A 25,633-nucleotide genomic window follows, 5' to 3' on the forward strand; every position below is an offset into this window, starting at 1 on the left:
TTTGGTTGACTTTTTTTGTTTGTTTTGTTTGTTAGTTTGTTTAATTTAAAACCATAGGAAAGGCTTATTTGCCAAGCTGGATACATGCAAGAGAGTGAACACAGCCCCAAGACAGCAGTTAATTCTGCAGCTCATGCTGCCCAGTGGGAGGAAGATGAATGGGCTGTGCAAGGGAAACAGGACTGCTTAGCAAGCAGAGCTCATTTATAGAGAACTCTCTGGCACTGTGCAGTTCTGTAACACCTGGTTGCTACAGACATGAGCTGTCTCTCCTTTTCCCCTTTTTTTCCTCCCAGATGGGGGCTGTAAGCTGTCACTCAGGCCAATATAGCAGTGTATTATTGGCCTTTAAAACACATGCACAGCAGAAAATCACAGCTCTTTCATTTTCAGAGAAAACTGTTAATAGGTCTCCCTTTCTCATGAAGGTGTTATAACAAGTCCCTGGTTTAACTGGAATTCATATTTTCACTTAGATTTCATCATTAAAATAAGCAGCACTTCTTAGGGAGATGTTATGACCAGGACTTACAGAGGAATAAGCATCTAGACATTATATTTTGAAAATTAACTGAGTTGTCTTTGGGGTCTAATCTTTAAACTCCTGTTCTCCCTGTTCCTCCAATACAAAACCCATGGAATACCAAGAAATAGATATATACAGAAAGGCATTGAGAGAAAGGGGAAAGACAGAAAAAAAGATGCCTAGACACGTGTGGTCAGAGACACAGGCTGTAAGAATGATTTTGGCAATGTTGTTCAGAATGGGTGTGAACGGAGCAAAGTTATGTTTGTCAAGGCCAGAGGAAAGACCACTGCAGTATTTAAGATAAAATGGTGATAGGAATCCATGGAAAAAAAAATATATATATGTGTGTATATATATATATATATATACATAAAATTATCCTTTATACAAGGTTTTGGAGAGTAGTCTGAGCTGAAGATGGCTCAGATTAAGGGTCTGAGTAAGAGATTGATGCTACTGATCCAGAATGTGTGCTCTATACTAATTAGTGTGGTGTTTTTTCATCAGTAGTGGAGCAGTCCATGATATAAGTTTGGACAAGAGAAAAGAGATGAGCAAGTGATCTACCTAAGGATATGCAGGTTGGCAAGAGAGAGCTGACTGCTCCACAGGATACACAGGGAAATCTGCAGCTGCCGAAGAAGCAGATCACAGAGTCACAAACCCAAATCTTGCACTCTGAAGTCCTTAAAGAGCTGCCAGCTCTGATCAATTTCTTTGTCCCTAAGGACAGTGTCCCAGGGGATGTCATCCACTAGGTTAACAGCTGCAAGTTTGCTCTACCAAAGTTCAGGGTCCTGACTTTGCTTTTTGCCAGGCTCGTATTCCTTGAGATGACAAACTCAACTAGGGCTTGGTTACTGCGGCCCATACTGCCTCCAGTCCAAACTTCTTTCATGAGTTTATATGTACTGGTGAGAACCAGGTCCAGTATGCTTCTCCTCTGGCTGATTTGTTTAAACCCTGGATCAGGAAGTTGTCCTTGACACACTCCAGGAGTCTCCTGGATCACTTACAGCCTCCTGTGTAGCTTTCTCAGTGAGCAGACAGGGGATTGAAGTCCCCCATTAGGATGAGAGCCTGTGAGCTCAGTGCTTCTTGTAGCTGAAGCAGGAAGGCCTTGTCAACAGGCTCCCCTTGATCAGGTAGCTTTTGGTAGACCGTAACCATACCTTTATTCGTCTGGACCTTAACTTTCACACACAAGCTCCCAACCTGTCTGTGTTTCTCAGAGGCAGCTCTTCACAATATATCCCTTCCTTAACACAGAGGGCAACACCATGCCCCTCCTTCCCTGCCTATCTTTCTGAAAAACTTGTAGCCCTTAATTGCTGTGTTCCTTTTGTTTGATTTGTCCTATCATATTTCCATGACAGCGATTAGGTCATGGTTTTCTAGTTGCACAGTGTTTTCCAGCTCCTCCTGCTTGTTTCCCATCTGTTGTGCACTGGTATAGGGGCAAAATAGCTGGGCTATAGGCTGTACCACCTTTTTGGAGGAGCCCTCCCTAATTCCTTTGGGACAATTCACAGGTATTTCCCCGTTGATTCCTAAAGTGCCAATGTTCCCTGGCTCTTCTCTGTCAATTTTTGGTTGCAGCTGTCATAATGCCAACCGGAAGAAATGAGGCTGGCATTCTCTTTTGAAAAGTGTGAAATTAGTATCTATTATAAACTTTCCACAGTCAGAAATCCAATTCCACAGGTTTTCTATCACAGAGTCATCAGTTCCAACATTCCTGAGAAATGAAGCAGACAAGAAAGGTGCTCATTTCAGAAGGAAAGAAGGGAAGTATCTGGGGAAACACCATTAATATGAAGAAAAGGGCTAACCCTATCAGATTAATCTTGTGCTCTATGAAGAGCAATGCAGGGTAATATACTCCAGGATGCTGGCAAGGAGACAGGCATATGTATTTTGGACTAATGAAGTCCTATTAAGATCTATGTGCTTGGAAGTGTTCCTGGAGCACTGTAGCTAAGCATGGATCATGGCAGCCTAGTCATCTTTCAGCAGAACACAGCCGCCTGCCTTGCTGGCTCAGAGGCAATAAGGCAGTTTTCCTAAGCAGATGTGTCTGAGACCTCAAGGGCATCAAAGAGTCTGATATTCCTTACTACTCTGACAGTCTGGCAGCAGATCTGTTTGGCACAGGGCAGCTTTGCAGTTGTTTCTCTCTTTCGATTACCACTTTGCTCAATGTCTTTCATTGAGACTGAAAAAAAAAAAAAAAAGAGTTTGGACTGAGAAAAGAATGAGACAATGAAGAAGAAAAGAAGAAAAGAAGACAATGAAGAATGAAACTACAGATAGATGAGCACTGAGGGTGTCTAGACTGAGATGACCTATGGACAGTGGACTAAATAACTGGCCTCTACTGTTCTCTGTAGGCTTCAGAGAACCCAGATATCCAGGCATACCACCTGAGCTAGCCATGATGGATTTCAGATACGAATCACAAATGTTTTCCTTCAGCACTGATAGTGTGCTAACTTCTGTGAAAGAATCACGTGTCTGTTTACCTAATATCTGCATACAATTGCTGAGTTTGTGGATGGTCTCCCAGAGGAAAACAAACTTTCTAGAGAAAATATATTACACCTTTGTTACACAAAGAACTGGCTTCAAGGGCGGCTTAAAGGCAGTTGTAAATGTCAAAACTCTATAATAGCAGATAGAAAAAGGTATTTTTAAGTTATTGTCACAGCAGTGGCATAAGATTATAGGAAATCTTTATGTTGGAGTTTATCTGCATCCACTACTATTTTCTGCCAGCTTTGCTGACATTTTCTTCTCCACTGTTTCATTGTTTCAGTCAATATGAGCTATGAGGAGAAAAGGACATGTTTAGAAGGCAGGGACATTTATGAGAATCTGTGAACTTGCTCCCCGTAGTGAAAGGGTTTCCATCTTCTCTTCCTTCAGGTCCTGAAAAGTGTACTAACATTACTTCATCCCATTTAATTCAGTAGTATTTAAGAGGGAAAAAGAATGAAACGCTGTAATTACTCATCTGAAATTAAATTGTTTTTTGATATTGCAAGTATGAATTACTAAGGAAGATTTTTGAAAAACTGAAATTGAAATTCCCTTTCTGCAGGCTCAGACCTTTGTCCTTCCCACAGAAGATTCGTATTTTCAAAGCTTTCTGTTTTCATTATCTATTTTGTGGTACAATGTTAAAAATAAAAATAAAAATAAAAAATAAAATAATAATAATTGTCAGTTCTTTGGTATTCAATTCTATTAGGAATGAAAAATCCTCTCTCTAATGAAATGTCATGTTCTGCTTTATCATGATCATTGCAACTCTTTAGTGCATTCCACATGATGCGGTAGTATTGTTGCAATTAAACTGTCTAAGCAAAGGGTACTGGGAAAAGTACAGAGGGTGCGTATCTTTTCCTTGCCACTGGCCTAGACTGTTACCAGTGGTGACCTTGCACAAAGGGAAGGAGACCTAGAGGAGGCTAAGGAAAGAGCAGGTGCATGACTGGCTATTTCTGCCAGAGCATGCAGATCATGAGCTGATAAGCTGATGCACACAATTTGAAGGATAAATTTCATTCTTTCCCAAACGCTATGAGTTTTCTAACCTCATACAAAGACTAAGTTCCTGATTTGTATGAATTTTACTCACAGTGACAAATGCAAGAAGCTGTAGTTAACTTTCTAGAAACATAATGCAGAAGCAAGAGAAATGGAAATGTGCCAAGTGGTCAGTTCCGTGACTTGTTTTCTCAGTCACTGTTTAAATCCCACATAAACACAGAGATATTTTTGCAATGCATGAAGACAAATATTTGTTGGTCAACAGATGACCCCTGCTGGTGTGCCAAATAATAAAAATAATAATAATAATAATTTTTAAATTTTTTAATAATTTTAATTTTTAATAATAATTTTTAATAAATCCAAATGATTGATAAATTCAATTTTAAAAAATCTTATTTATTATTTCTTCAGCCTCCTTTGTGCATATGTGTTGGTGGTTTGTACTTCACTTTGATTAGCACATCACATCACTCCATCAAGACTGTCTCTCTTCAACCTGCTTATGCAAGAATTGCATGTTGCCTTCCTTTCTTACACTTCTCTCCATAGTCAACCATGCTTTATTCATTTATCAATAGCATCTTCCTATCTCTGCCCTGTGGGTCTAAAAATTTCCCTCTGATAATTTTCAAATAACTTTCTGATGGTTTTGCTGCCTCATTGTCTGTTTATTTGGAATAGGTTATTATAGCAACAACTTCTGGTTTCAGTGCTTCTGGAAATTTGTTATCAAATTCAGACTTATATCAGTGGTGCCATCATTGTTGATAAGGTTTTGTTTTGTTTTCCCATTTTCACCCATTTGTGTTAGCCAATGGACTAAACTTTTGACTTAACCACTGAACCTTTCAATACATTTAGTCAATGATGTTGTATAGTGGCATATGGGGGTATAATTCCTTCCCTCTCACAGAGGGAAGGCCATTTGTTTCACTGCCACCGTGTTTCTGTCTTGGTACTCTGAAAAATTCTTAATGTCCTAAGTGATTTTAATTTCGTTTGTTGAAATATCATGGGATTCCTGCTTCTTAAAATTACACTTAGGGCATATGTCTTCTTCAATCTAATTGGAACCTGTTGTAATGTGCCTTATGTCACTGTCTTTGCTTTCTTTCTTCTGGGTTGCCATTTCAGGTCTTTAGCACGGCCACCAGAGTGAATGATGCTGTTGCCTGATCTTGTCAGCACCATAACCCGTAAAATATTCCTTTTACTTCCACATCCATCTAGCAAGTCTTTATAAAGCTTCTGATTATACTTATATTTTACATCTTTAATTTAAACTTAATTTGACTTTGACGTAACTTGAACCTAAAATTAACTTGTGGGAGAGTTCACCAAAAATTTGCTCTATTTGGCCAGCACTTGCAACATCTTCCTCTATCCACAATCATCGTCTCCTTAGGAACAGTCCATCTGTTTTTCAGTTGGTATTATTATCATAGTTCTACATGGTCTTCCTCTGTCTTCTCTTGGCAATTCATTCAATAAACACCTTCTTCTCACTTACATTCTCCCATGGGAAATGGGGTTGAGTGAGGCATACACATCAATACACTAAATTAAGCCTCTTTATTTAACTTTTCCATGCCAATCTAACAGGTTAGGTTAGTTGTTCATCTGAAATTCACAAATCATCTTGATCTTCTTCTTCTTCTTTTTTTTTTTTTTCTCTGTTGAACACAGTTTCATTTCTAGAAATTACATGTTCTAAATTGTGAATTATGTTGTTCTTATGCATCGTGGATATCCAGGAAATGACTTTCTTTGTGTATTTTCATATTTAACTAGATTGTTCAAGATAGGTGTCTGTGATGTAAGCCCACTGGAGATTTGCACCAGTATACTGTCATCTCTTTTCGTAGGAGGTTCCACATTCAGCATCCAGCTACTGGCAAACTTCTGCCTGCTGCTTCCCCAAGCCTCCTGCTGCTGCTCAGAAGCTGGTGTTTGAGTTCAGTCATGGTCCCTAACAGAGATCAAAATTCCAAAAATAAAATCCTTATTTGCTTAACTGCTAAAATCTTGTCACTTTGGATTATGTTTTATCTTGCCTTCCAGCTTCTTGTTAGGTTTAAAAGTGCACATTCCATACAGTAAACTTTGTGCACCTTATAATGTGTCCCAAAATTTTTGTTTCTTCTATTTTTAAGTGTTGCTGTGTTAGTCTCCAACAACATTTCTGCCTTAGGGACCTTCACTTTAACCGCATTCTGATTGCGTTAACTCTGTGGCTTAAATAGCACTGTTTCTTCAGTGCTCTTCTCTGTCACACGGAGCTGTCTCGGTACATCCAGTGCAAGATGTAGCCATTTCTGAAGCTGAGATATTATTTTTCAATATTTTATTTTATGAAAACAGCTAACATCTGAGAAAAGTATTATAGTGGACACAGCCTCTCTAGAATAAAGCTCCTTCTGTGGACTTTAAATTAAATGCTTAAAGTAATAACAAAAAACACTTAAGCAAATAAATAATGTTACATTTGCAGTTCTAGTGAGTGTTCAATACTTGTTATTCTGCCAAAAAGGTTTTCATATGTGGAAATACACTCAGGTACATAGAAACACGGAGCAAACAGAACATTTATTTCTTTATTTTTTTCCTGTTGAAATTTATTGCACACATGAATATGGAACGAATAAGACCATGTGGAACTTACTTCCTGAAACAGCTTGTCTTCAGTTTTGTCTTTAATTGATTTCATTATGGTCTGATGACCTCCATAGCCTCAGGGAGACCTGCAAGGAGGAATTAACTATAGTCCAAGAGTGTGTGAAGGAGGAAATGTGGAGAGCACTTTTTTTCATGTAGAGGGCTGTTTCTGAGAGAGGAAGTTCAGAACCAATTGTTGTAACATGGACGTTATACTTTCATTTAGAGAGAGTAGCACTGAAGGATTTAAAACTGGAAGCCTATGAAAATTTGGTATCCTCATCATGATCATCATGTCTTTCTCTTTCCCCTTTTTTAATTAAATAAATTAAAAGAGTAATTAGCTGTAGCATATTAACAGTGATAAAGTATCTGTGCATTTTTCTTAATTATTAATGTTCTGCTGTTTTTTTCTGCCTTGTTCAATGTCTAGCATTCCTCCTCCATACAGCATTTTTATGTCTTTTGTTCGATGTTACGAAAAAGTATACTAAAAAAAAAAATGCTTATCACGTAGTTAAGGCACTAGATAGGAATGTAGGCACTTCACAATGAATCCCACTATTGCTACAGGTTTTCTCTGTGACCTTGAACAAATCACTTAATCTCTCTCAACCTTTGTTTCTCATTTACTTTTAAAAGGATTATAATACTCCTGTCTTTCTATTTACATTGCAAACTCCTTTTAGTCTGTTTTATGTGATTCTTGTTGCAAAAAGGATCTTATTTGAAAGTTCTTATTATAGAGTTGCTTTTATCTATGTGGAAAACAATATGTTCTGTATGATAGGTTATACCTAGCTATGACTTGACTATTTAAGGAGTTACTGTTATTATTAGCTCAGCAGAAGTGTATTACAGACTCAGCTGGACTCAGAGCTCCAATGTTGCATGCAAGAGATGATGGGTTAGAGTTACAAAGGCTTTCTCTGTACCAATAAATTAAATGTGCTTCGGTCTGACTATACTACTGCCCTGAAGACAATCCATATGGAGTGACCTGCATCCCTACTGCTCAGTTCACCTAGCACTGGGGCAGACAGGCTGCATGCATGCCGTTTATTGGGAGTGAATGGTCTCTGGCTTGTGCTAGCTGCCAAACCGTATCCTAGAATCCTGTGAGAGCTTCCTGGGCCAAAAATATAACAGTATGGTCAGGACAAATAAATATTTGCAAGCTTTTTTTAACACCAGCCAGTCACACCTTGTACTCTTACTACCTTTCCTGCTTCTGCATATAGTCATATACTTCTAATAATCTGTCCCTGTCTTGCCTGACGCAATCCCAAGGGTGGGAAAAAAAATAAAATAAAGTGAACCGCAAAGGGAGATTTAGTCACAAAACTTAAGAGGCTTGACATCAAAAAATCATTTAAAATAAGTTGTTAAAATTCAGAAGGAAAAAAAAAAAAACGCTGTTTTTGTTGAAACTGATCCACAACACATGGAACATTCCCTGGTCTAGGGAGTGACAAATGAATGAGTGGTTTATGTTTATGTTTTTTATATCAAGAGAATTGATTTGGTGAATAAAACATTCATCTGGCAGGTAGGAGATATGAGCCAGTGAGGGGACTTGTAATTTAAGTCTCCTGTACACTTATAAGAAAGTCCAAGACTGGAACAGAGTGAAGAACAGCATCGTCTTTAGCTGTGCTCTGAAAGGAAGGACTGCTCTTTATCTTCAGTTCTCAGTAATAAAGTATTTAGGCATCCAGTCTAATGAGTCTGCTAAACAGGTTTGCACTCCCAAGCACCAACTTAATTTCGAGTGAAGAGTCATGGGATATTCCTTTTGCCAGTTTGGGCCAGCTGTCCTGGGTATTTTCCCTCACGGGTCCTGCTGTATACCCAGTCTCCTTGCTGGCATGGCAGCACGAGAAGTAGGAAAGTCCTTGGCTCTGTGCAAGCACTGCTCTGCAACAGCTAACACATTTGTGTTTTTTGGATTTTCATCACAAATCCAAAATATAGCACTCTATGAGCTAGTATGGAAGGAAGAAAAAAAAAAAATCTTTGTCTCAACAAAATCAGGACAGTGGGCTTTTGGTAATCTTTGGCACACATCAGAAAAGGAAATTTAAGTCCATGCTTAGTTGTTCCTATAAGATGGGAATTAGTATGGACATTCTCAGCTCAGAGACAACAGTTTGCATCCCACCAGGTCCTAAGGTGACAGCCAAGGCTGGTGTCAGGCAGATGTAGTGCTTAGGGGGTTCTCCAGCCAAAGCTGACATGCAGGGAGAGCTGACAGGATATGTCGCTCACTGTCACGCTGCTGTTGAAAAAATGTCCACGTGCCCAGCCTAACTACATGCTTCTCAGGTCTGCCATCATGAACTTGCTGGCACAGATCAGGAAATGTAGTGGTTTAGATTTCTGTATAGTTAACACTCTAATAATGTAATAGAGACACAGTAAACCTGCCCCACGCACTCTGTGCACAGGATCTTCAAGCCCAGTTCTTGATGCTATTACAATATAAACCTCTTACACAGCCAAGCCCTAAGCTGTGACTATTAGAGAGCCCTAGTGATGGTGGTTGTAGCTGAAACATTACTTACAGAATTATCTCCCTTGTCCAGATGCACTGCCTGGTGTTACCATGTGGGACAGAGAAACAGTAGCAAACAAACAAAAAAAGTTTTAACTACTCATTTTGCAGTTTTGAAAAATTTTTTCAAATGTGGCTTAATTACCTGCAACAACTGATCAAAGGCCTGTTATGAAACATCACCCTGCATATTGTTTTCTGATGAGAGCTTTATATGTTCTTTTCTCTGCAGACTGAAGAAGTCCTGAAGATTGATGGAGGGCCATGCTATTCAAACAGCAGGCGTTGCTGAGACAGAAGCTCTTTGTGCTAGGCAGCCTTGCTATTGGAAGTCTCCTATATCTAGTTGCCAGAGTTGGGAGCTTGGATAGGTAAGTCGTTCAGTAGCTGCTCTCTTAATTGTAAATGTGCTCAGATTGTCTGAGCTTCTGTTTAAAAGGTCTGATTTTTTTCCTTTTCCTTCCTTCCTTCCTTCCTTCCTTCCTTCCTACTCATACATAGAAAGACTGTCCATCCTAATACTGATTTTCATTGTTCTTTCCTTCTCTTTGGAGAACAGAGTAGAAAAATAAAGTTGCAGGTCATCCCTATCAAAGTATTTCTGTCTGCCCATTTGTATTCTAAGCACATTGACACCTGTTTTCAGAGAAGAAATAAAACAACATCCAGTAAAAATGCCATTAGGGTGGTTCATTTTTGTCTGCGTGCATCTGTGTGTTGACCTCTACTTTCAGCAAAACAGTTATGATGTATTTATATACCATCTTTACTAAATTTACGAGCTAGCAATTAATGTGCTACAGTGGTAGTTAAAATTAAGTATGAGCCTGCAGAGTAGCTCGTCAAGTTTTGAGTATTATTTCACTTGAAAGATTGCTGCAGGGTTTGAGAATTTTAACTGTATTAATTAGCCAGTATTTTCTAGAGTTGAAAGTGCTAAATAAGTAAATTGTCTCTGCAAGTGATTTCCTGGAGAGCAGTATAAAGTCCAGAAGAGGTAATCAAACAGTATTTGGCACTTTGACCAGGCCAATTTTTGGCTCGTTATTGACAGTGTAACAGTGGTGTTACCTACACCGACCATGCTGGTTCTGCCACCTTCACAATGGCCTGGGACTACTCTTGTAGGTGCTGCACAAATACACTATAGAAAAAGCTGTTTTGAAAGAATGAATGAAACAAGACTTCAAGATTGCCAGAAGTTGGTAGACAGTTTGTGAGTGTCTTATTAGTGATCTTCTTTTAAAAAATTGAAAATATTAGTTGAGTTCAAACATGTGACACAACACTGAATAAACAATGCATGGAAAATTATATGAAAATAGAGATACCTAACATCAACTGAGTTCCATTTAAGGTCACTGCCTGCCTTCTTCATCTGCTTAACCCCACTTCAGAAGAAGAGGGAGACCATGTTCTCAGCTAGGACTAACTATATTGCAAATTAAGCTCCAGGATTTATCTTTTTTCCCCTGGTGGCCAAAGCATCTCTGATGCTCCAGAGGCGAAAACTTCACTGAGGTTACGGTGATTCCAGAAATGGAGGCAGAGGTCCTTATTGGTACCTGAAACAGTATATTTTATGCTGGAAGGCGTGAAATCTAATTAACCTTATGCTATTTTCTACGCTTGCACATCTACAGAATTTACTGATGGCCATAAAATTAACTCACCACAGTATTTGACTCATCGACCTCCTGTGGCAGTGAATTCCGCAGGTTTCATATATAATGTTGCCAATGGCAATAAAAATCAGTTTCATTTTCTTGCATTACCCAATGTGGAAAATACCGCACTGTGAAAACAAAGCCCTTTATTTGCACTTGTTATGAAAAAGAGAGAAAAGAATCACTAGAAAACATGAGACAAGGATTAATTAACTGGAAATGTTCCACCTCTGCACTAGGGCCCAGTCCAAACTTGAACAAGAGATCTGGGGATTGGTTATTTAACAGCCTCAAGAATTATTTGAGTTTTCTTAGGAAATTACTGATAGCTTATCTGATTCACTGAGTCATAAAGTCTGATCAACTGAGCACCTCCCACCATGGAAGTCCCCTGTCCTTCAGATCCTGAGTGCATGGAGCTACTTCACTTGTAGAAATTCAAACAATTTTTTCCCCTAGAAGTTTTGAGAAAATCTGGATCAATCTTTACGTTGCTTGATTTTCTAATTGGCAGCATGAAGAGCCTCCACACTCAACTTTGATGCTCCGAATTGCTTATGCTGGAACCAGTCTCCTAATCTTCTGCCACTGTGAAATTTGTATTGGGAGCAAATTAGCCACTGTTTTGGATCAGGAGAGACAGTGAAGGCAGCAACACTACTTGTTAAGATTGCCCAGACTTATTTTAGCTGCTTTGATATCATTGTGGTTTAAACCAGACGGCAGCTAAGCACCACACAGTCGTTCACTCACCCTCCCCCCTCCCTCTCTGGAATGGGGGAGAGAATCAGAAAAATTAAGCCTGTGGGTTGAGATAAAGACAGTTTATTGGGACAGAAAATAAATGAAAATAATAATGATAATGATAATAGTACTACTAATAATAATGTGTACACACAAGCGATGCACAATACAATTCCTACCACCCACTGACTGATGCCCAGCCTATCCCAGGGCAGCCGGTACCCCCACCCCAGCCAGCCCCCCCATATTTATTGTTGAGTATGATGCCATATGGTATGGAATACGTCTTTGGCCAGTTGGGGTCAGCTGTTCTGGGTCTGTTCCCTTCCAGCTCCTGCTGCACCCCCAGCCTGCCCGCTGGCAGGACAGATAGAGAAGCTGAAAAGTCCTTGGCTTAGTGTAAGCACTGCTCTGCAACAATTAAAACACCAGCGTGTTATCAACATTGTTCTCATCCTAAATCCAAAACATAACACCCTACCAGCCACTAGGAGGAAAATTAACTCTATCCTAGCCAAAAAACAGGACAGATATTTATCAAAAATATAGTTTTCTGAGATTATCTATGCTGGATTTTCTCAAGAAGAATATTTGTGAAGTTTTACCATAACTGTTTGAGAAACTGACTGTTTTGGGAGAACAGCTTCAATGATACAATAAAGGTCACATATTCTTTCTTCACAAACAACTCTGTTATTTTAATGGGAAAAAAAAATACTCAGAGAAGCAAAAATATTAGTATGGTAAACAATTGTATCTCAGAGTTCAACTACCCACAGCTGATGCCTGTTTAATTCCTCAATAGCCATGGTCTTTTAAAGGATATTCTTATTGTTTAGAGAGAGAAGAAGAAAGGGGAAAGAGTGAAAATACTGAAACGTAAAGTGTTGAGGAAGGACTCTTAACAACATCCAATCTTTCCCTTAGGCTACAGGATATCTTAAGTATTTATTTACTTTAAAGGAAGCCACCCTGTTTGACAAGCTGTTGTGTTATGCTGAAGGCAGTGCTAACTGTCTTTTTGAGGGAAAGAGATAAAATTAGTTGAGATGGGTCTGGAACTGCTGTTGTGGAATCCTTTTTGCTTGAAAACAAATAACAAATACACAGAAGGAGAGGGAATAGAAGAACAGAGATAGCAATTGCAGCTTCTGTTTCTTATGCTTTTAATTGCCACCGTGTTGCAGCAGAAAGACTCTTACCAGCCACACCACAGTCTGACCAAATAATATCACAGTCAAGTTGTTTAAGATGTTGCTTTCAGGCAGGTTTGCATCCGTGTTGCAACAGCTTTTGTGACCAAGTCAGGCTCTTACTCAGTAGATGGCAGAGAGCAAATGAAGAGAACAGAAACTTAAGAGAAGAAATAACAGGAACTCACTTCTCATCACACTTTGTCATTAGTCTGCAGGACTTATCCAAAGCTCATGTGAACCCAGCAATTTCATCTGGGTTATTTCTTCAGCTCTGCCTGAATGGGGCATATCTCTCAGCATTTGGATAGCCAAGGAAGCAGCTATTGGGTCATGCAGAGGGATCAAACTTACTTTGTCCCAGCTATCAATTGTCCTAGCATCAGTGTCAAATAGGAGACCCCAACAAGCAGTGATGGATGGAAAAGCCACAAAGAAATAAATAATTCTGTCCTGAAAGCAAGGTTTGAATAATATACAGTAAATGAGTGAGGGGCCACATGCTGAGAAACCAGAATAAATACTGAATACCTAAACAGCTATTAATGAGCATTACCCATCTGGTATACTGGCTGAGGCAGGGGTCCTGTGAAAAATAATAGCATGTGGTCACGTAATTTAAAAAATGTATCATAATATACTTGCACAGCGAGCTCATATTAGAATTGCTTAGGCAACCTTTGTTCTTAGATATCTTTAATTTTGGAGAGCATGTCTCTGCAAAATTATTAATGTTATTTTTTTTCTGTAGGACCTTGGAAGTTCTGCCTATGTACTGATTTCATCTTCAGAGTAACATTGGCTTGTATAAAGAACAAAGCACTGATTTGGGAGTGGAAATGAGGGATTTTTCAAGGTCCTGTAGGAGCAAAATTTTAATATTTTTCTTACCGACTCATTTCTTACATTCATTGACATCAAATACAAGAAGGAAGCAGTAGAAAAGTAGAAATTACATGAAATAATTGCAGGTGAATGTAAAAGAATAGCACAAACAAACGGGGTAACAGAAGAAACACTAAAGCACAAAAGGTTGGTTCAGAGAGAGGATACAAAAATGATGATAAGAAAATCATAGATATAATGATGCAATAAATGCATTTTTGAAAATCTCTCTTCTTGTTTTTTTCTGTTCTTCATCAACCATGCCTGATTCAAAACCTTGGTCTCTATGATTCTGTCCCAGGAAAAACAATGGATATCTTCTAAACAGGAGGGAAAATATTGAGAGTTGATGCCTAGAGAGCTGTTTTTAATTTCTTTTTCTCCTCTTCACTAAAAAGGCTAACTCTGGATCAGTAGCTAATAACGCAATGGGAAACAGAGGAAAGAATTCAGGCTAGAATAGGACTAGTGGTGGAAAGACAGTACTTAGATGAACTGGATTTTTGGATCAAAATGACCAAATAAAATTCATATTAGAATGTTTTAAGAACTGCTGAAACAATCTCAAATTAATCGGTAATGTGGGAGGTGAGGTAAGGTTCAAGAAGCTCCAAGAAGAGTAATCACAGTGCCTATGCTTGAAAAGAGCAGAAGGGTGGAGGAAGGGGTTATTCAGACAGATCATAGCAAAATACCAGAATAAATAATCAAACCATTTGCACTAATTACTAATCTCTGGCAGAATAAAAGAAGTTGAAAAACACCACATTGCAAAAGGTTTCTATGAACTGTACAGAAAACTTGTCTTAAAAGCTGGCCTCTGTTTACAAATACATCTTCTGTTGATTACAGACTGCAGCCCCTTTGCCCCATCGATGGTCAGTTTGGACCCCGTGGCCAGGAAGAAATTGCACTGCGAGCTCTGCAGTTCAAGCGAGGGCTACTCCATGAGTTCCGAAAGGGCAATGCCACAAAGGAGCAAATACGACTGCACAATCTGGTTCAGCAGCTTCCCAAGGCCATCATCATTGGGGTGCGGAAAGGAGGCACCCGCGCGCTGCTAGAGATGCTGAACCTTCATCCTGCAGTGGTCAAAGCTTCTCAAGAGATTCACTTCTTTGACAATGATGAGAACTATGCCAAGGGGATTGAGTGGTACCGGAAAAAAATGCCTTTTTCTTACCCTCATCAAATAACAATTGAGAAAAGCCCTGCATATTTTATCACTGAGGAAGTACCTGAGAGGATTTACAAAATGAACTCGTCTATCAAGTTATTGATCATTGTCAGGGAACCCACCACAAGAGCTATTTCTGATTATACTCAGGTGCTGGAAGGCAAGGAAAGAAAGAACAAAACCTACTACAAATTTGAGAAGCTGGCAATTGATCCTAATACCTGCGAAGTGAACACTAAGTACAAGGCAGTGAGAACCAGCATCTACACAAAACATCTGGAGAGGTGGTTAAAATACTTCCCAATTGAGCAATTTCATATCGTAGATGGAGACAGGCTCATCACAGAACCACTACCAGAACTCCAGCTGGTCGAGAAGTTCCTCAATCTTCCTCCAAGGATAAGTCAGTACAATCTATACTTCAATGCCACCAGAGGGTTTTATTGTTTGCGATTTAATATTGTATTTAACAAGTGCCTGGCAGGTAGCAAGGGACGCATTCATCCAGAGGTGGATACCTCTGTCATTACCAAATTGCGCAAGTTCTTTCATCCTTTTAATCAAAAATTTTACCAGATCACTGGGAGGACATTTAACTGGCCCTAACCTAAACTTCAAACAAAACTTTCTGTTGCACCTGAGACATGCAGTAATGTCTCTGCTAAAATATGCACTTTTCATAGACACGGCTATCAAAGTGACTTCTTTTCATGCATACATGTACATATGCAGTGTGTGACCAAATATACAGTGGGATAAATTTTTTCTACAGAGTAGTAACTAACATAAATTTACCATCAACATATTTGTGTCTTTTAAGATATACTAATAAAGGAAAAGGAGGTATTTAGGGAAACAAAGTCAGACACCATTAAAAGGGTCAGTGTTCCTCTTGCTTGGTGAAGTGTTTGTGTGACATAATTATTGACCTAAGCGGAATGTTAGTTTATGCCATACAAATTCATGTCAAAAGTCTGTGAAGCTGTGAGAAAGAATAATATTCAGGCTATATTTGGTATGTATATTGCTGAAGGAATACTGACACTTTAAATATAGTGCTGAATTTTTACAACGAGAGTGGATAGTACTATTTTCTTATTATTTGAAATGAGTAACTTATCTCATACAAACTACATTGTTTTGGAGTTCCTGTGGTGAGTTTGCACTATTGTTTTAATGTATGGACCATAGTGTCACTTGTAGCATGTCAATCATGTGTCAAAGAAAGGTCAAATAAGTTTTTCTTCTATGCTTGTGTGTCAACAAAGATAAACATCGTGTACATAGTGTACAATGTTTGTAAATACTGGTTTCACACTAAGTAATTCTATTTTGTAAACTGAATATGACTATTTAATTTATTGTGAAAATTAAATTTATTGTGGTATTTAAAAATGGAATGGATTAAAGTTACCTATATGTGCAACTGCTTTTTACCTTTGTTTGATGTACATCATTGCGGGGCTTTAGCCCAGATAAATCATGTGCACGTACATGTGAGAGTTGCATGTGTATATTTGGTTTCTAGACAGTCAAGAAAACCGATACATGAATTGAAGCTGAGTTTATTAAAAAACTCGACCGTCTGGGAATCTGGTGTTATACACAGCTCAAAGAACATTATTGCTGTTCTGTTACAGCACTTCGCAATAATTAATTCAGTTGCAGTAGCCCATGAGGCTAAAGAATGACTGTAAAAGATAGCTATAAACAGGTATATCAGAAACACAGAACATCCATTGAAACCAATACGACAGACAAAGCAGATTAGGAGTTACAGAGATTTCATTGCTGAAAGCTGGTGATGTTTCGGAAGTCAGGCAAAACTGTTGTGATTCTTCTGCTTTTGTGTGATACCATATGCATCTGTTCAGAAACAACCACAGAGTTATTACTTGTGTAAACATATAGTTCATGTATCCATTCAGTAAGTTACAAGAAATTAATAGAGGAAATGAGTGTTTTAATGCTTTATACATTATATTAGTCCTAAGGCAAAAAAAAAATATATATATATATATATACATATTTAGTATATTTTAAAATAAGAGGAAGGAAAGAAGGAAGGAAGGAAGGAAGAAAAGAAAGAAAGAAAGAAGGAAAGAGAAAGAAAGAGGAAAAGGAAAAGCAGTTTAAAACCAGCCCCTAAAGATTGATAAGGACACAGATTTTGGAAGGTATCCAGAACATCTGAAAATTCTGACCTATGGTAGCAGAGTAGTTGGTAGTTCAGATTATAATAAGATCAAGTTTTCCCTGTGGGCTGTTTATCTTGCTCAGTGATTTGGAAGCATCGGTTTTCTAAATAAGTGATTTTTAAATCTCTTGTGAGAGATTGGTACTTGTCTTGCTGTATCTTTAATCATATGTGCTAGCACTGTGAGCAACGTGCCCTTTCTTCATGTGAGCAATGTGCCCTTTCTTCATGCTGATTCAGAGCCTTGCCAACACAACACAGTAAAACATATGTGAAATTTTCTGCAGTAGCTACAATACTACTCACTGTTTTCCTGCATGACAGCCATTTATCCTGCCCACATCCATACATAAAGACTGAAACATTTAACTCACCTAACAGTGTGCAAAGAGAAGACTTTAACCAATCTAAAATTTGCATATTTTTAAGGTGAGCAGTCAGATTCCAGATGGCTTTTGTGATACTTACTGGCTTAAGGTAGACCTGTCAACAAGCTCCAGCCGAGGGCTAAGATATATTTGCAATGAAAGGGAAAAGTTACCTCTGAGTTTGAAATACTCTTTTGAAAATAACATCTCCTTGAATTACCCAGAAAAACAAACAAACAAACAAAATAAACAACAACAACAAACTAACTCAGAGACTGCAGTCTAAAAGGCAAAGACTACTTATTGAAGTTAACTGACTTTACATCCAGCTTCTCATTTGCAATCTTGGAGACACATGGATAAATGCAGACAATATCTTAGACAATATCTTAGAAAAATCATAGAATCACAGGATAGTTGAGGTTGGAAGAGACCTCCAGAGATCATCTGTTCCAAACCCCCTGCCAAGCAGGCCCACCTAGAGCATGCTGCAGAGGATCACACCCAGGTCTCTTGTCCTGTCGCCGGGCACCACTGAAAAGAGACTGGCTCCATCCTCTTGACGCCCTCCCTTCAGATATTTGTACACATTGATAAGGTCTCCTCTCAGCCTTCTCTTCTCCAAGGTAAACAGGCCCAACTCTCTCAGCCTCTCCTCATATGACAGATGCTCCCATCCCTTCATCATCTCTGTAGCCCTCTGCTGGACTCACTCCAGTAGCTCCATGTCCCTCTTGTACCGGGGAGCCCAGAACTGGACACAAAACTCCAGGTGTGGCCTCACCAGGGCTGAGTAGAGGTGGAGGGTCACCTCCCTCGACCTGCTGGCAGCACTCTTCCGAATGCACCCCAGGATGCCATTGGCCTTCTTGGCCACGAGACTGTCTCATGTTTAACCTGCTGTCCACCAGGACTGCCACGGTCCTTCTCCTCAGAGCTGCTTTCCAGTAGGTCAGCCCCCACCCATACTGGTGCATGGGGTTATTGCACCCGAGATGAATGATCCTGCACTTGCTTTTGTTGAATTTCATGATCCTCTCCAGCCTGTCCAGGTCCCTTTGAATGGCAGCACAAACCTCTGGTGTCTCAGCCACTTCTCCCAGCTTTGTGTCATCAGCAAACTTGCTGAGGCCGCATTCTGTTCCATCATACAGGTCATTGATGACTAAGTTGAATGAGACTGGACCCAGTACCGCCCCTGGGGGACACCACTAGCTACAGGCCTCCAACTAGACTGTGCCACTGAGCACAACTCTCTGAGCTCTGCCATCCAGCCAGTTCTCAATCCACCTCACTGTCCACTCATCTATCCCGCACTTCTTGAGCTTGCCTATGAGGAGGTTATGGGAGACGGTCATAAGCCTTGCTGAAGTCAAGGTAGACAACATCCACTGCACTCTCCTCATCTACCCAGCCAGTAGTCTCATCCTAGAAGGCTACCAGATTGCTTAAGCTTGATTTCCCCTTGGTGAATCTGTGCAGACTACTCCTGATCACCTTCTTATCCTCCACATGCTTTCAGATGACCTCCAGGATGAGCTATTCCATTACCTTTCTAGGGATGGTGGTGAGGCTGACTGGTGTGTAGTTTCCTGGGTCCTCCTTCTTACACTTTTTGAAGACTGGGGTGACACTGACATTCTTCCAGTCCTCAGGCACCTCTCCTGTTCTCCATGACCTTACAAAGATGTTGGAGTGGCCTAGCAATAACATCCACCAGCTCCCTCACAATTTGTGGGTGCATCCCATTGGGGACAATGGATATGTAGGTGTCAGGTTTGCCTAAGTGATCTCTAACACAAGCTTCCTCAACAAAGGGAAAGTCCTCATTTCTCCAGACTTCCTCTCTTGTCTCTAGGGTCTGAGATTTCTGAGAGCTGGTCTTAGCAGTGAAGACTGAAGCAAAGAAGGCATTTGGTAACTCTGCCTTCTCTGTATCCTTCATCAACAGGGCACCCACACCATTCAGCAGTGAGCCCACATTTTCCCTAGTCTTCCTTTTGCTACCGATGTATTTGAAGAAGCCCTTCTTGTTGTCCTTGATATCCATTGCCAGATTAAATTCCAAATGGGCCTTGGCCTTCCTCATCACATCCCTGTATACTCTGACAATGTCCCTATATTCTTCCCAAGGGCTTGTCCCTTTTTCCACATGCTGTACACTCCCTTCATCTGATCGAGTTTTGGTTCAAAAATCTGGTTCAAAAAAGCACAGAGGAATAGTCAAGAATAGCAGGGGAGGTAAGAGGGATCAGAGGCATTGCTATGTATTAAGAAGCCTAGAAGAGCAGGATACTGATTCACTTTCATGGAGACTTCAACGCAATATCCTCAAGTCTTTTTGACATTACCTAGTGAAAATAAAGTTTCAAACCTGGGTCTTAATACTCAGATTCAGCATAACACCCAAAGCACACTCTTAGGTTAATGGGGATTTTGCTGCAGTATTCATAATTGGTTTGAAAAGTTCTGACCTTATAGTATTTACCTCATGAGCAATTTGTGAATAATTCATTTCAGCCACTTTGCTTTGCTTCCAAAATCCTGGGTGAATCATTTCTATTCAAATTGATCATGAGTGTTCAGACTGGGAAGAGTGCTCAGAACTTGAGTTTATGATTGCAGAGTGATGCACAGTTATATTAAGTTGCAGCTGTTAACTTATGTCATTCAAGTTCTTTAAAGACATTGCACCATTTGTATTTTCTGTACTGTAAAATTGCAGGCTTCACAGCTCTGATAAATGTTTGGATTAGAACTTCTAATATTTCTGTGCATTTTTATCAGATTATCCCAGCTGCTATTTAAACTCTATAGAACAACAATTTTCAGCATAAAGGAAAATGAAAGATAAATTTAAAATTGTATTTTCAGAAATCAGTATATAGATAGCTAGGGGACTGACATTTGGAGATCAGTGATTCATTTACCATTAACCCATTATACTGTCATTAACCCATTTACCATTAACTCATTTACCATTAACCCATTATACTGTCTTAAGGAAAGCAGAATAGACATGATGAAAATGTATTTGCTATATTTTAATGGCATTATTTTCTGACATGATATCTGAGAATACAAGAGAGATGAGGTTTGTGGCAACATATTTCATTGGAGTACTCCAGGAGTACTAAGTACCCTCTACCATTAATGTTCTTCTTGACATCAGTGTTACACAGACCACAGAGAAGGTACAAGACCAGTGTCACAAGCCAGTCCAGTCATTGATCAAACCCAAGCTGTGGAAGCATTACTGTGTGTTCGCTCTTTGGCTAGTTGACCTAACTCACATTGGGAGCCTCTGCAAATGATTGGAGCTCTCTGATCAGAGAAGAGAAGGAAGTAACTTAGAAAAAATCTCTCTTTTTCCTATCCTGGATGACCTCAGCAGGGCTGTTGAGTGGTAGAGGATATACTAATACAGACTCCATAGTAGGCAATCTTCAGAAAACAGAGCTCAGTGATGCTCTTTTCAAGAAATGCACAGTTAGTAGTTATCTCCTGCACAGTGTACTCCACAAAAAGAGCCTGAGGCATACCCATAAACTTGGGCAATAGAGCCATTAAAATCTGTTTTATGAATGCATATTATTCAAATTCTTTGTAGTTCCAAATTATATTGGTAGCTACGTAAACTGGGTTTGTAATGCCTTAGGGATATATTCAGAATGTATGCACTTGTAAGTGAATGCAAAAAAATCATGCCTGAATGTACATGGTAAGGGTTTAAATTACACTGATTTTGCCTTCTGATTTCAATTATATGTAAGATCAAAGTGTAGATCACAATAAAAAAAAAAAAAAAGTTCAATCAACCTAAAAAATCATGAGAATAAAGTTTTAGAGAAACTTTCTTTCCCTGTCCTCAATATAGGCTCAAAGATGTTAATAAGGTTTATTGAAATCATGATTTAGAAAGTTAGATCTATTTTACTCTAAACAATCAAATATTAATAACAGAGAGAATAAAACTCCTATAAAATTACCAGGAGCTGGTTTGCATGAATTTTTCAAACAGTGCTTTCATAACAGATAAGAATTTACCACTTAAATGATCGTGCAATATTCAAGCTCCAAAACTCAGAAATTTCATGAGTTTTAGTCTTTCTAGCTTTAATTTTTAGTTCATTAATGACAGTCTTACAAATCCCTGCTGCTGGTTCTGGCACAATGACTGAGAAGCCTTCAGTGATCAGGAAGTTCACAAATGACGCTGCTTCAAGTAGAGTTCAGGAGTTGAATGTTACAGGGAGTGGTCTCTCTGCTTTCATTTACAATGGGATACACAGCTATTTTTTTCCATTTAAAAATAGCTTTGAAAACCAGGTTTGTAGAATGATCCTACAATCTCATGGTGGTTTTTCAACCCACTTGCTGTCTGCTAAGATCTCAACATCCCTGCCCATAAATTATGCTCTTTCCCTCTCTTGTGCACTGACTTTCATGCTCACCTGCTCCTTCCACATGGAGCTGCTTCGGTCTACTGTACAAGCAGAATAATAATCTGATCTAAAAATTAAGTAACATTGGTAAAACTGTTTTCTGAGTCAGTGCAAAGTTCTTCTCAAACCAGGATCTGTCACTAAAAGCGACCAACATTTAATGCCTCAGAGGGGGCATAAAGACAAGGAAAGAATTAAGACATTTCCAAGCCCCAAGAGTCTGCAGTCATTGGAATTCTGCAGTAGGAGAGTGTGGTCATCACAAGTAGCAGTAATGAGTGCCTTTCTCTCCTGTGTATTCACTCAGAAACCCATTGAGCCCACTGAAAAGTGTTCCAGAGATGCACTCTATGCCCTCCTATGTTATCAGTTCACAATAATAAATGTACAAAATGCGTTGGAAAAGTTTGGGTAGTGCCTTTAAAATCTCATGATGAACATAATAATATGTCTATAGAAGTTTTATTTTCCCTCCTAATTCACTCTGAAAATGCTATGGCTTTCTTTATTACAGGATCATAAAACCATAAAATATCCTGAGTTGGAAGGGATCCACAAGGATCATTGAGTCCAACTCATGGCTCCACACAAGACCACTCAAAAATCAGACATTATGTCTGAGAGTGTTGTCCAAATGTTTCTTGAACTCTGGCAGGCTTGCTGTTGTGAACATTTCTGTGGGGAGCCTATTCCAGTGCCTGACCACCCTTTGAGTGAAGAACCTTTCCTTAACACCCAGCCTGACCCTCCCCTGTCCCAGCTCCATGCCGTTCCCTTGAGTCCTGTTGCTGTCCCCAGAGAGCAGAGCTCAGCTCCTGCCCCTCAGCTCCCCTCGTGAGGGAGCTGCAGGCCACCATGAGGCCTCCCCTCAGTATGCTCTTCTCTGGGCTGAAGAAACCAAGGCACTTCAGCTGCTACTCATGCGTCTTCCCTTCAAGACCCCTGAGTGGTCTCAGCTGCTCCCCATATGTCTTGCCCTCCATATCCTTCACCATCTTTGTTGTCCTCCATTGGAAACCCTATAGTTCCTTTAAAAAAAATAAAAAAATAAAAATAAATAAATAAATAAATAAAATAAAAATTAAAAAATAAAATTGCCACAATATTTCAATCTTATTGGAGATCTTTGAGCAATCTTAGTTCTCAGATTTTTGAAAGACTGCAGGAACCGAACAAAGAATAGTAAATTTGACTTTTTTAAGAATTTGTTTGCAGAGAAAAGGACTTCAGATAGATGCTTTAAATAGAAATCTCAAACAGTTTTTCTTACTGTACTTGTCAACTCCAAGGAGACCAACTTGCTACCAGGTTACAGTGCTGTTAATCTTCTATTTCAGTGTCACTGTTTAGAATCTACCATGTAAGACTTATTTCACAGAGGAAAAAAAATAAATGATTTATAAACCTTGGCAACATGGATCTAAATAGCCTCAGATTGCCTTATAAGGACTTAATTTTGTTACTGAAGACTCGTGCATAGTGCTGAAATAGAGATATGCCTAGGCTCACTGTCATCACTACCCATGAGCTGTTTTTTCTTTTGTTTACAAGTTTTTCTGTGGAGATGCTGGATGTATGATATTTCATAACACTTCTACCAGCTGATCAGCTCTGGCTAATCTGTTCTTTAAAGCCTGATTTACCTTCTGACAACTTTGAGACAGAAACAATAAATCCACCTTCAGAAGTACTAGCTATCACTAACTTAATTTACATTTATAGAGAAAGGAATTTCAATTATTCCTGCAATAATGCACTGATGAAAGAGTCAAGCCCTTAGAGAACATCCATGTGTTATCAATCTGGATACCAGCCTTTTTCCTAGGTCTCAAATTGACAAGTGCAAGAAAAGCATAGAAATGACTAGAACACCATCGTCCACCTGCTGAACCTTGGCCAGCATATTTTTAATAAGATTACCTGCTGTTCTGAGATCCCTATTAAAACTGGCAGTGGTGTGACTTTTGGAGCAGATGTTGAACTACCAGGCTTTTTAGCTTATATCTACCTTGCTTTCTGTTCAGCTTTGACTCTATTTACCTTTATATCAGCTACATACTTCCCTATCACAGTGCCCAGTGATCCACAGCTGTCACTGAAATGTATGTATGGTGAGACAGAAGAAGATACATTAGCAGAGGCTGTCACAAAGAGGCACAGTCTTTGCCACTGTGACTGCAGAGAAAGACTGTGGCACACAGCATTTCATTCTGTCGATGGCTTTGTATTTAACTGATTCCTTCTGGCAATTTTCAAAATAATCTTCCCCTATAAGCAGTGGTCAGTGCTTTAGAAGGTTAATGCTTCTGTGAAAATGTCCTGGTTATTGATCAGGATTCAGGCAAAATATGAAATGACTATAATTTGAACAGTTTGTTGTCCTTTGGTACGTTACATATACTGTGAATATAATACACAGCAAATCATAGGATGTGACAAGGAAACAATGGCACTTCAAACCATCTAATGTTATGCCTCAGGCTGATTAAATAAGCAAAAAGAAACATGACAGACTCATGCACATCTTACTCCTGGCCTTAATTGCAAACAACTGTTTTGTAATGTATGAGGCCTTTGCCATCCAATTCCTTGGCTGATTTTCTACTGATGAAAGACTTTCCACTTCATTGAACTGTGAAGGCATCATTTCTATTCCAAACCCATGGAGACAGAGAAGAATTAATTTACAATTCCCTACTATATGAAAAAGTGATAGGCCTTTCATAAGAGGTGGGACTAACAGCAGCATTACTACTAACTTCATCTTCAGAAAATTCTCTCCAACTCTTCCAAGCTCCTCAGTGTAACTCCACTACTAATAAGGCTTTAGGAACAGGAAAAAAAAAAAAAAAACTTTTTACCTTTTTTATTTTGTGTGGTTGTGATGTATCACACTGCCTTGTAAAGAAGCAGTCCAGACCTATAAGGCTGGTGAAATGAAACCATCATTTGTCTTAAAAAAGGAAAAGTATCACTTTTGGTATGCATCGAAAAGGCCAGCCTGTCTCTTTTTTTTTTTTTCTTTTTTTTTTTCTTTTTTTTTTTCTTTTTCTTTAAGTGAATGGTAAAGTCAGTCTTCTGAGAGGTAGCCACATGTAATTATCATTGCCATCAGTAGTAATTAGCAATGCATATCCAATACTATGGGCAGTTACTGTTACACCTTCAGGCTCTTTTAAATCAATTTGCTTTGAAGGGCCTCAGGATTAACTGGAGGAGAAACTTGCACTCAGTGCTGATTAGGGAAAAAGTCTGACTATGTTTCCATCCTGGAGTCCAAAACTGCCACCTGCATGCAAGGTCTGCCTTGGTGGACTGCTAATCTCTCTGCTGATAGCAAAAGTGAAACAAGTACAGCAACTCATAGAAGTTCTTCTATATTTCAGATCCAGTAAAATTTCCTTTTGCAAAGCCACACAGGCTTTAATATAAAATACTGAAAATTCATGTTAAGTATTTCACAGCTGTCATGTTCACTTCTACTTCTGACACTTAGGTATTACAAACAATCCAGAATATAGGTACTCAGACACCTTGTCAAGCCTTAGAACTACCTAAATACTCTAAATTCCTAATTTTACTTGTTATGGATTAGAATAGCAATGACACAAAATGCTAAAATACTTGACAAACAAAAGTAGCAGTGCCGTGGTTTAACCCCAGC

General features: G+C 39.1%; 1 protein-coding gene across 1 annotated transcript in view; it reads left to right on the forward strand.

Moving 5' to 3' along the window:
* Window positions 1-16,385, forward strand: part of HS3ST5 (heparan sulfate-glucosamine 3-sulfotransferase 5) — a 204,144-nt gene extending 187,759 nt beyond the window's left edge. The window contains exons 3-4 of the mRNA XM_080586870.1: window positions 9,526-9,664; window positions 14,635-16,385. Of these exons, the coding sequence (XP_080442996.1) occupies window positions 9,558-9,664; window positions 14,635-15,565 (1,038 nt within the window). The 5' untranslated portion in view covers window positions 9,526-9,557 and the 3' untranslated portion in view covers window positions 15,566-16,385. The remainder of the gene's footprint in view (window positions 1-9,525; window positions 9,665-14,634) is intronic.
* Window positions 16,386-25,633: the final 9,248 nt, after the last annotated feature.

Source organism: Anser brachyrhynchus (assembly GCF_964034855.1).
Source record: "Anser brachyrhynchus genome assembly, chromosome: 3".
Taxonomy (NCBI): domain Eukaryota; kingdom Metazoa; phylum Chordata; class Aves; order Anseriformes; family Anatidae; genus Anser; species Anser brachyrhynchus.